Here is a 12623-nt window from a genome sequence, read left to right as displayed (position 1 = left end):
ATTAATTTTGGTCAAAAGTGTGCAACGCATAGAAGGAAGCATCTCAGATCATATAAAATATATATATTCTTGATCAGCACGACGAGACGAGTTCAAATAGCCATGTCCGTCCGTCCGTCCGTCCGTCCGTCCGTCCGTCCGTCCGTCTGGATCAACGCAAACTCCTCCTAGACCGTAAGAGCTAAAGAGCTGAAATTTTGCATGTAGGCTTGTATATACTGCAGGCGTTGTATATCTCGGATTCAGCCGGATCGGATCACTATATCATATAGCTCCCATACAAATGGCAAAGTCACGAGCAGTGACTTTTCTTAATAACTTCGTTATTTTCTGAGCTATGATCATGAAATTAATATTGGTGAGTTAATTACACATATAAACGACTATGCCAAATTTGATCAAGATCGGGTGACTATATCATATAGCTCCCATAGGAACGATCTTTCGAAAACAGTGACTTTCCTCAATAACTTCGTTACTTTTGACGCGATTGCTTTCAAATTAAACATTTGTTAGTTTAATATGTCTGTCAATGACTGCGCAAAATTTGATAAGGATCGGGTAACTATATCATATAGCTCCCATAGGAACGATCGGTGGAAAACAGTGACTTTGATCAATATCTTCGTTATTTCCTATGCTAAGATTGTAGGCCGTTCTTTCGGAAACATTAGCCCTTTTAGCTTAAACGTTTTTCCACTTTGATGGCTATAGGAAGGAAAAAGTTACCAAAAAAGTTGCAAGGGTATACAAACTTTGACGCGGTCGAAGTTAGCCCCGGCCCTCTGGTTTTTTTTTTAGTGGTGGTTCTTAAAATGAGTTTGGCCAAAATGTTTAATTTATTGAAAGTGTGGCCTGCATATATAAATTGATGTCATCTACACACTGTGGTCCTGTCAGAAATCCCTCAACTGGGATCTTCTCTGTGTGTGTGTATGTGTGCAGTGATGTTGAAATGCTGATAAGCCTGCTGACATCCGAACTTTCCATGTTTGAAGCAACTGTCTGGCTATGTTTAATTTACATATACAAATTAATTAAATTCCCACCATCAATTGTAGTTTGACATTATGAGAAAGTCTTTTAATTAAACAGATGCGTATTAAGACGAAAGTTTTACACAATCGGGCAATCTGTGACATAATTGGATGACATTATTGAAATTAGTCAGAAAAATATTGAAAATTTTATATTAACAATTCGTATTACCCACAAGCAACTATGTATAAAGGATTGTTCTATATAAATGATTACAAATATATACACTATAACATTGTAGAAAAAATATTTAGTAACTTAAGGCTAATTATTTTCCTATAGCTTTATTATCAGCATGTTCAGTTGTAATTTAGTTAATGGCCTGTGGATGATATAGCTTTTATGCATGTATTAAAAGACTCCAAGATGCATTCATGAATTTTTCTTGCACAATGTAATTTGTTATGTTGCACAACTTTTTGAACTGGACCCGGCAATAATTCATTATGTCATCTATGCATTTTGTGTGCTTTATTATACCCCACTGATGCACAGACACACACACACACATAAACACTGAAAAATAAACACAAACATGAGAATTTATAGTTTCAAGCAAGCGTTTGATACTTATTTTTCATAGCATACTTGCAGGCGTCAGTTTACACTGCACGTAATCCCCACTTTAAAAAAGAAAAAGGAAAATCCACATGTAGAATAACCAAGACACTTAAGACACTGACCGCAATTGTACATACATACATACATACACATATAGAGATACATATCTATGGGTGTGTTTGTATGGGTGTGCCAACTGGCATTGTGTGTTATTTGAACGCAATTCGTGTGCGTGTTTAATCTATCCAAAGGGTCCTTTCAATTTTTATGCGAGCACTGCAAGCAAAGGACACCTCCAAGTACAGATATAGCCAGTTAGGTCTTTAGTTTATCTCAATTCTGCCATTGCAGGGACGTCCTAAAAGGGGGTTCACAACCTGAAATCCAAAACGGTATTCAAGTATTTGGAAATAAATAAGGAAAGAATTCTAATTTCACTCAAAAAGAACTAGAGAATATTAGCTATGCCTCAGCTAACTCTGGCAAAACAATTAAGAAAAAACTAGAGATCATCTTTTAATTGGTCGGTAAAATAATTTCAACAATTTTCAAGTAAACATTCTTTTAAAACTTTTTCCTAGCATTCGGTTTTTGTTGCACCCTTTTTGTGCTGCAGCAAAGTAAAGTTTTTCCATTCACTTTTAGTTTACGATGCATTTTGCCATTTGACACCATTTTGTCTGGCATCGTATGGATGTGGCAGGAAGCATGGTGCCACCTTCTTTTATGGTTTCCATCGACCAACGAAGGCAAAAAAAAAAAAAAAGAAGAACCAACCAAACTAAACCAAACACAAACACCTGGCTGGCAACCAAACAGCCGTCACTTCGTCTACCTCTGAAACCCTGCTTCCACATCGTTTGCCCCTGCTCTTGGTCTGATGCGTGCCTTTGTGGTTTAGTCCGCTCGATTGCTCAACTAACATTGCCCTGCGGGGTCGAGGTTTGTTTGTACAATGTTGGCTCTTTCTAAGCTCGACGTCGGCAATTAATTTACTTAAAATGGTCCAACAAAACTGGACATGAAGACAGCCACAGCCACTGAGATTGAGCATAGACCGGCTGTGGTCAAACTCGATTTTTGTTCATCTTAATTTGAAGTGTCTTCGACAGCAGATTGACGTTGACTGAGTTAGAGAGGAAGCAAGTGAAGGCCGGCTAAAGAGGAGAGACAGAGTCACACCTTGCCCTCAAATAAATTCCCATTTGGGTCAGACTCTAATGAGGTTCTTGGTGCACATTATCCTGGCCTTTGGGCCAGGTTATTAAATGAAATAATTTCCAGTAATTTGCATGAGCGCATTTTCTTCATTTCTGCCTTCTTGTTTCTTCCTTCCACGTTGTATGCATAAATATATCTTCCATTTCAAGGTAGCAAGGCAAAACGTTAGTTTTAATTAAATTATAAATTGAGTATACAATCTCGTTTATTTTTGTTTAGCCTTTCAATTAATTGTGAATCAACTCAAAACACAATAAAAGCAATCTATTAGCCAGGAGAACAACTAAATGAATGATTAAATGGGCAAATAGTGAGAATACTATAGACATTGTCTTTAAATGTTTAAAACCCTAACTAAATCATCAAGCCAAGTTTAAAACGAACGCTTCTAATATGGCTACAAGATAGTTAGAGCCCATGAGCTTATAAAAATTAAACATCATTGACCACCAAAATGTGCGATTCATTTTATTTTGACCTGACCCAAATGTAAAGATTAAAAGCATATCAAATGTGGGAAGAGAAGACTTTGCCGTTGGCTAATATCTCTTTGAATTTTTATTTCAAATGATTGAAAAATATTTCACATTCTTCCCGCTTTATGCATATCCGTGAAGGGTATGAATTCTTGCATTCAATTCAATGCCACAAGCTATTTCCTCTCTGGCCAAATGTCAGAGACATATACGAGGACACATCACACTCCACACACCACACACTTGCACACCGCACACACATATGTTGTTATATAGCCAAAGGCGTCGACGAGTTGAAACTCATTTGTATGCAAGCGCAAATCGAGGGGACATTAAACTTTTAAGACGCTTTTATTGCTCGTCCTTTTCAATTCGTAATCCTTATACGAGTATGCACCTGTCTATGATTTGTCAGTCTATCGATGTGTAGACGCTTGATTTATTGCTCCACACTGACCCAAAAAAAACACAGAGACCAAAGAATTCTTGATGATACATCCCCGAGTTTAGCTCATTCACGTGTTCCCTATGCTAGCTCACGTTTTATTCTAAGTGCATTGAACATGCCCCTGCAACACTTTTGCCACTTTTCTACACACTCTAAATCCATTGAGAAAACTTGTCGTCGGACTTGTCTTCTTCTAAGTAATATATTGTCTAATAAAAAAATAAGAAAAATTTAAAGTGCAGTTACATTTTGTCCAGATGGTCACAGTGAATCTTAAGAGTTTCCTAGTCCGCTTGACTCTTAACATTAGCATTCAAGACTTCAACTTTGACGTACAACAAATAGTGAACAGAAAAACCAATTGGTCGAACTTTTAGTGAACAAAACATTTATTAGTTTTATAAGATTTCATTTAAAGCTGCTTCACTTTTCTTCCTTCTCTATTATTTCTCTAAAATCGAGACTGAAATACCATTCAATAAGCTGGAACATTCATTCTGGCCAATTTTTGCAAAAATAAATATTTTTCTTTAATAAACTGTAGGTTACCTGACATAAAATTGCATTTTCTATATTCTATTGACGATTCGTAAACTGACTAAAAAATGGTTTTAATATTTTATATTTCCAAATGAAACTGTTTGAATTGCCGGCGCACTTTGTCTTAATAAATAGATTGTCCTTTTTAATCAGGTTTTTCCTTTTCTTGGCATTGTAAAAAAGGAATTTACTACACTATAAACTATGACGTGTTATTTATCTAATATAAATTTAAAGATTTCGGATATCATAATAGTAATATTTATTAGCTAAACTCGTTATTATGTCAGATCTTGCATTTGAAATTGATTTAGTGTTTGACATTCGAAATATGTCACAAGTTTTATGAAATTAATTTCTCCTTTTAAGTTGTCAAACTTTTGAAGACAAATAAAACACCTTCATATACATATACATTTGGGAAGGCAAAAGTTTTTACTAACCAACCAGACAGACAGACACACCCATACACACTTAGAAACCTATACATACATACACACCCACTCAGCCAAGGAATATGTAGCAACACTTCCTGGGAAAATTTATGCAAAGGCAAACAAGGAAGCATGCAAAAACTGACAAAAGTTTTCGACACACCCACAAACATTCTTCATATTTTAACGCAAAATGAAACTCGAATTATGCGCATAGCAGCCCTGAAGCAACAATAAAAAATACATAATCACAACAGCAACAAAAACGACAGCAAAAACAAAGAAGGCGCATTTAATTGCATTTTCCTGTCTGTCTGGGCCATCTGTCCAAGTGTCTGTATATATCACGTATGTACAAAAGAAACTTCAAAGTGTTGTTAGTCACTGTGTCTGTGTTGCCTTCTTTAATCTTTTCCATCTGCAGTGCAATGTTGACTGGTATATGGAGGAGACTTTATTCAAAGTTAACAAATTTTCGAGATGAAATTCGACTCGGAATTTCCTTTTTTCGTGAGCTCTTTAAAAATCAATTTGACGCTCAGCGCTTCTTTCTAGTTGTTTTTCCTACGCTATTGCCGCACGAGTGCGTTCTGTGAGCGGGTGTGTATGGGTGTGTGTGTGTGTGTATAGGTCTGTGGCTGCGTGCAGCTTAGTGCACTCATGTGAATAACGACGATGTCGACGATACTTTTCTGCCACGCGCTAAGTTTAGCGACGATGCACAAGTCTCATAGCTATTCTTCTTTAGTGGAAATATTCGAATGCACAAAAGATAGCATCAAAAGTCGTTAATAAGAGGTTATTTAAAAGTGAGTATTTTATTTTGGACCGCTACAATAGATGGCTCTGATCCAAGATAGTATAAGCCAGAAGATAGCCCTAAAAACTAAAGATTCCAAACTTAAGCGAAAGTCGTAACTAGGATTGAAAGCTAATTCTGGCAAAGTTGTAACAATTAATCCCTTAATTAAGTAGTTTTTAATTAGAGTTACATATATTGATCCTAAACACTTTGATACACTTTCATTATATGGACTCTTGAATAAAAGTAAAATTTTGAAGAAATGATAGAGAATGGTAATTCTTGACGTAGACAACCTGCTGACCATCAATCTTCTACTTAGGATTAAACAATTAAAAGTTTTCAAAACTTCCAGAGGCATTTCGGGAATATATATAATAACAATAGGACCCGAAAATTTTAGCCAATTTCCTGCCAATCCACAATGAAGGTAAGAAGTCTGCAAGAGTATACCGCACTCTCGCTAAACTAGTCCTCTGAACCTTTTTTCTTTGTGCTCTTCCTGTTGTTAACTTAGCTTTTATTCCTTTCTTTATCAACTTGCAAAATCTGCTGGCAATTTGCAATCAAAATGCATTCTACCCACAAGCACACAAAGAAAAAAGCTAAAAAAAAAAAAGGAACAAATTGTCGCCTTATATAAGACCAAAGTTTGCTGAGACTTACGTCAGCACTTGGTGGCCAAAAGAGAATAAGCCAAAATTAAAAGGCCACAATCCGCAAATACAAACAAATTTTCAACCGTGACGTCAACTCAGAAACAACTCTCGGTCTCCAGCAGCCGCAAAATGTTTAGTCATCTTTTCTTTTTTATCTCTTCTCTTCGGGGTTTTACCAACTTTTCTTAACAACAACTCGAGAAACTCTTTGCACGCATTTAGATTATGGTTTATAGAGAGACAAAAGTTTATGCCATAAAAATCATAAATAAACAAACATGAAGAAAATGTAGAACAGGAAATATTTTACGTACAAACAACAGATGAACTTTTTAGTTATTGGTCTAGAAAAAATTTACTGATATTCTACGTGAATCATAATTTAGGATAAATAAGATTTATTAAAAGATAGAATTGTGGTAAATATAAACTCAAGTTTTTTATTGCCAGTCTTAATGTTAATTTGCATTTGAGTTACAAATAAATCTATTTTTTTTCGAACTTACTTACTAAACCTTTTCTAAAACAAAAAGCCTTTTAAACATTTCTTTTTGCAATGCAAATTTATAGACAATCATTCAAGTCAACTAAAGTTCAATTGAATTGCAAACTTCTTTTATGTTGCAGCCCCAAATACTGCCTGAGGCAGACGTGTCTAACAATAACAAGAACAGGAAACGGGCAATCGGAAGCGTTTATTCAGCTGCGATTAAGTGGGAAAAATGTTGCCAAAAGAAGAAAAAGAAGAAGTGAGATAAGGAAAAACTACTAAAATAAAGTAACTTAAAGCTAAGTACTGCATTTTCTTCAACTTTATGAGCAACATTTGTTTCATTTATTATTAATAATAAAAACTTGTGCCTTAAATTGCACAGAGACTACAGACCATAAAAAACTTCCAGAAAGTAAAGTTTACTTGTTACTTAATTAATTAAAATTGTGTAAAATAATTAAAATTAATTTGCTGTATATACAAATGTTTCTTGAAAGTTCAAGAAAACTTGTAAATTATTTATTAAAATGAACTCAACCAAAGTTAAACAAAATTCTTGTACAATGATACAGCATTCCATGGAAAGTTCATTTAACTTTTCACTACGGATTAAGACTCACACACACATGTAGAGTGTAATGTGTTGACTGCAATCAGGCAGACTCCTTTTTAGTTAGACTTAAACTCACTTGAACTCCCATTCGGTATCTATATCTTCACTGGCTTAATCCCTCAATGTCTATGGCAATTGAAAACCCTGGGTGAATGCCATTAAGACAATGCAGCATAAAATTGCACTGCAGCATGCTCGTATGTATGTATGTGAGTTTGTCTAGTGTAGAAAATTGTAAGCAAGTTCTTTGGCAAATAATTGTCTATTGTCATAGTTTTATTTTTGTATTTTCAGTCAGTCGCCTGTGAATGCCTTTGGCTGAGCACGAAATGTTGAATATAATCGTAATGCAGAGTCTCTCTGCCAGTTAGTTGTCCCACATACGAACATATGTATGTATGTAGCAGAGCATAGCATAGAAATTGCACTGACAATTGCAATTGAAGTAAATCATATGAAATTATAGCCAAAGCCCAATGACAAATGGCAACAATTGCAAAATGTTCAAAGAAAACGAAAAATTGTTGAATTTCTTTCGTTTAAAAAAAACCAAGAAGGAAGTTGTTGGCATAGAACATTCTTTTAACTTTCATGGAAATCTCATGTAACATTTGTTGGACAACCTTGTTGTGGAATTGGCCGTGGTTTTTTTTATTATTATATATTTTTTAGAGAGCTTTATTGTTTTATTCTTTTTTCTTCGCCATCGTTTTTTATATAGAGTGACCATCTCTTTTTACAACAAAAATGATAATTGACTTATATACTAGATTCATGAACGGTAATGGTATTTAAATATAAATAAAGTAGTATTTTCTGCGACAAACCTGTTAGTCTGATTTGCATTGCTTTAAGAAAAACAGATACTTATTAGATGTAAAAAATTAAGTTAAACTTATAAATTTTATACATCAAGGACTTATATACATTTTAGAAGCTGCTATAAAAGGTCCCTTCAAGAACCTTTCTCAATAAGGAAAGTTTTACGTCAAGGGTCAATCCTACATATAAATAAAAATCCTTTTTGAATACTCTCTCTGATTGAAATATGTATAAATAAACTCATTTTCAGATCACAAATAACTTCTATGTCGGGAAAAATTACAAATTATTAAATCAGATTGTGAGAGCATGAAAGACTCATTTTTGATTCTCTTCATAAGTAAGTAACACTTCACTAATAGTTTCTGTCTGGTGGTTTACTTAACACTTAATTAGTAGAACATATGACGAGTTTTGCCAATTACTATGAACATCTTAAAAAAAAGGAATTTTTATTATACGATAAGCCTAAAATTTCCGAAACCATTTCTAAGGTTATCTTTAACATATTTATAAAATCTTCAAGTGCCTTCATCTGTTTGTGTTTGTTGTTATGATAATGCTATTTAAATGTCATATTTTGCCAGCCAATTGGCAAACGTTAGTTAAACATTTGCCAAGAAAAACTGCTAACACATTACTTATAACCAAATAAGGTCATTTAGGAAACAAAAAATTCCCCATCTTCTCTGCATCTGGCCCCTCTTTTAGCTGTTTCTGCTGCTGTGGCTACTTCCCCACCATCATGGCCACTTAAATATTTTACGCTTTTGTATTGTTAAGCAAAAGTTTTTCCCTCCATTCGCATGAAAAATGCAAAAAAAAAAAAAAAAAAGAAAACACAAAACGCACACAGAAAGATTCTCATATTGCATGTAGTTTATATAATGGGATTTACATATATATAAAAAAAATATTCAAAGAGAGGGGACTAAAAGGGAACCAGCTAAGCTCGCTGAACATTTCACTTTTTAATGGCAAAATGTAAGCTGCTCTTAGTAAAAGCAGTGAAAAAAATGGCTTTTAGATAAGTTAATGCCAGGTCAGATTGTGAGTTTAAAATTCATATATGCTTAAACATTTGTACTTTTTTGCCATTTATTAAACAGGGCAAATGCAGACTGAATAAGTTGTTCAGCCACATTGCAACACTTTCATCACTTCACATCTGTGTCTGGGGCCTAAGCCATGAAATGAAATTACTATCAACGTTGACAGGGCCATCAGCCCATCAGAGTCTGCCACTTGGTCGAGAGCCAAAAAAGCAGCCAGCGATACTGATTGCAGCAGCATCTGCAACGAACGCAGCCTCAGACCGAGTCCTGTTCTATTCTGTTCTGTTATGTCCCTGTCCCCAAACTTCGCCAGGCGCCAGGCGTAATCCATTCACTTTGGAACCGGGAAATTATTATAATTGCATTAGACGCAAGAGCAGAAAATTGAAATTGAAATACGTTAGTGGATGGCTCCTGATGGATAGATGGATTCTGACGTAATATATGCCGTCGGCTTGACGGTGAACCATGAACCATTTCTCGTTCTCTCTCTCTCTTTTTCTCTCTGTGTCTGTCTATCTTCGTACCTTTTGGAAATTCATCTACTTTAAGACGGAAATCATCAGCAAATGACTTATAATTGACATTAAGTCAATTACGTTTGGCCCCGGAAAAAGGTTTAATGGAAAAAGTTCATATTTTATTTATAATGCATAAAATTGTCATACCCTGGAAAAACTACGATTAATAGGGGGGACTTACATTCACTTAAAACTCTTTAAATCATTATTCGGGACTTATTTTAAAAACCATGCATATTGCATACTTTTTGGGGCACACATTGACCATATTACGACCCTAGATTTTTGTTTGGTTTCTTTTACAGCTCCACAGAAGTCTGATTTTAATATAAAGTAAGAGGTATTTGTGAGGTGCTGCAGTTACTTTTAATTTGCCTTCGCCTCATGACCTGACATTGATGTTGACTTTTTTGATAGACATTTCGTGCACGTTCGACATTCGTTTATAGTTAGTTTTTAATGATTGGTGCAGGAAAACAACCAACAAAAGGAAAATCGATACATACAAATGAACAAATGATTAACACGGCAACCACATGGAAAATTTATAAAAACAAAAAGAAAAAACTTCCAACTGATCAATATTAATAGAACGAAAGCTAAAAATAACTTAAAATAAAATATCTATGTAACTATAAGTAGTTACCTATGACAAACGCCTTTCTATTTAATTTGATTTTCTATTTGATTTCATCCATTGTTGAAAACTTAATGCCAGTTTCCATTTAGCCATTGTCAAGAATTTTCGCCCTCGCACACTCAACCAGCAATTTGCACATTTTAGCCAACTGCTTGCTAATCCCTTCAATTTGGCTCATGCCAAATGGGAAAAAGCGCACAAAAACCTCAAAAAATGAAGAGTAACCACTCAGGAATCAAAATGGTAAAACTCAAGTTTTGCCTTTTCCACCAAACCAACTGAGCCAATCTCTATGGAACAGACGAAGTAAAGTTTTCTAATTATATGAGGTCAGCCCCAACCCAAGGCATGGCTGGAGCTGAATCAAATATGTATGTAAAATGCACTTTGCTTTTGCCCTTTAAAAAATCGCACATTCGTAGTTTTCTTTCTTCTCTACAATTTTTCACATTTTTGTTATTTTGTGTTGATTTTTATTTTTTTTTTCTAATGGCAAATTTACCTAACAAACAGAAATTTTTTGGTTAAAAAGTTTTCCTACGCCAATTTTTATCCTCGAAACGAACACGCAGTTATATACTCTAAAAAAATGAGTAATAAAGGAAACAGTTTCAATTTATTTTGTTTGTGTTAATAAATGGTAACTGGTACATAGAAATTTAAGCTATTTTTTATAGCATTTGTTAATTTAAATTCAAAGAGAACCTCTTGGAATTGTATCTATTAACTCTAAGATCTACGTTGATTCATAAGACAAAAATATCCACAAAAAAACCTACTATTAGCAATATTACTACCAAATAGTGTATTTACTAAATAACATCCATATTTAATAATTTCCCTGAATAAAATACAAAAATCATGTTAATATTTGTCCTAGAATTCGAGTCGTTCATTGAACTTTTCTTAACAAAAGTTTTAGCAAACCTAAATCCCTCAAGAGATTTATTTTTAATCAAGAATTCTTGCCAAATTGTTAAAATTTAAAAAACAATCTACAGAGTATCTTGCAATTCGGCGAGACCATGGAAAAGGCACTTTATTTGCCAGTTTCATTTTACTGCTTTGCTTGCATTCTGTCAGTTTTGGGAATATTTGCATATATCCAACACAAATCATGAAAAAATCGCATGCATAGAACGTATAAAGGTTTTTATTTCGAGTTATATAGTTCTAGATTTGTATTTTTTTCTTTTTTGTGCATTTAAGCAACATTTTGCATTTTCCCTGAATTGTTGACAATTTTTATGTTTGTTTGGCATTAGTTGTAGATTTTCATTGTGGATTAGTTTTTATTGATTAAATTTTAACATAATCAAAAAACTATTAAACAAGCACAGGGACTAGTAAATAACTATTCGTTAATCGTATAAAATAAACAAAATTGAGTAATTTGATCACATTTAGATATCCTTGCGACAAAATGGACAATTTCTGTAGCCATTTTCTTTGTATGTGGTCAAACAAGATTCATGTAGAGCATGATTACAGGCAAGGTAAGTCATATTCTGGATGTTCAACGGATTTTCATCATCCATGCAAATGATACAAATCTCACCCGGTTGACTGGAAGAGTAGACGTATACTTTGCCGCAAATTAGGCATGTGTTACGCAATTGCCTCAATTCCTCGAAACACTCCTTATGAAGAGCATGATGACATTTTAATACATGCCAATCCTCCTCAGACATCACCTCCAGACAGCAAATGCATCTATCGCCCGGTTTGCTTTTATGTTTTGCCTCCTCCAATTGATCAAACATCTTTTGGTAGCATTGCACCATCATTGGGATTCCATTGCCATACGCCACATACAACGCAGCTGCTGCCATACAGCCGTAGGACATCAGTTGATTCCACTCCATTTTGAACTCGAATAATAAGCGAAGAAAAAAATATATAGATTCAAAACGAATTGAAATTAAATTTCAATTTCATTTGAAAGTTTTGCTTGTTTGTTATGGTTTGCTCAAAATCGATTTAATGTCATTTGCTTCGATGAACATTTGATGTTTTCGATAGATAGCAAAGCATTAACCTGTTCTTACAGGATCTATCATTCACATTCACTTTCCGAAATCATCTGAGCAGGTTTATAAATTTAAAAATAAACAAGACGAAGGGAATTATTTGCTTTAAAGTATCAATGAATCTTCAGATATTGTATCCCTCGAGTGCTCTATTTGTCAAATGTCAATAGGGATGAAACCACATATCGATAACAAATGGATAGTTCACCTCTAGCTGACCAGACTTGAGAATATCTAAGATTACCTTTCCAGTTAATAATAAAAATTTAC

The 12623-nt window shown here is 34.3% G+C and overlaps 2 protein-coding genes across 2 annotated transcripts in view; both read right to left on the bottom strand.

The window, feature by feature from the left end:
- LOC6648031 (mediator of RNA polymerase II transcription subunit 15) overlaps positions 1–12623 on the bottom strand; it is a 34361-nt gene that overhangs the window by 19627 nt on the left and 2111 nt on the right.
- Positions 11589–12357, bottom strand: LOC26530079. The gene has a single exon (XM_015177522.3). The coding sequence runs from the start codon at positions 12186–12188 to the stop codon at positions 11727–11729; it is 462 nt and encodes a 153-aa protein (XP_015033008.1). The 5' UTR covers positions 12189–12357; the 3' UTR covers positions 11589–11726.

Source organism: Drosophila willistoni, chromosome 3R, assembly GCF_018902025.1.
Source record: "Drosophila willistoni isolate 14030-0811.24 chromosome 3R, UCI_dwil_1.1, whole genome shotgun sequence".
In the NCBI taxonomy this organism is placed as follows: Eukaryota; Metazoa; Arthropoda; class Insecta; order Diptera; family Drosophilidae; genus Drosophila; species Drosophila willistoni.
Note: the sequence above shows the minus strand (reverse complement) of the source record. Positions and strands in the feature narration are given on the sequence as shown.

What these genes read in the sequence shown, in the direction of transcription:
- LOC26530079 (XM_015177522.3), bottom strand. Translation starts at nt 12,188, where the DNA reads ATGGAGTGGAATCAACTGATGTCCTACGGCTGTATGGCAGCAGCTGCG.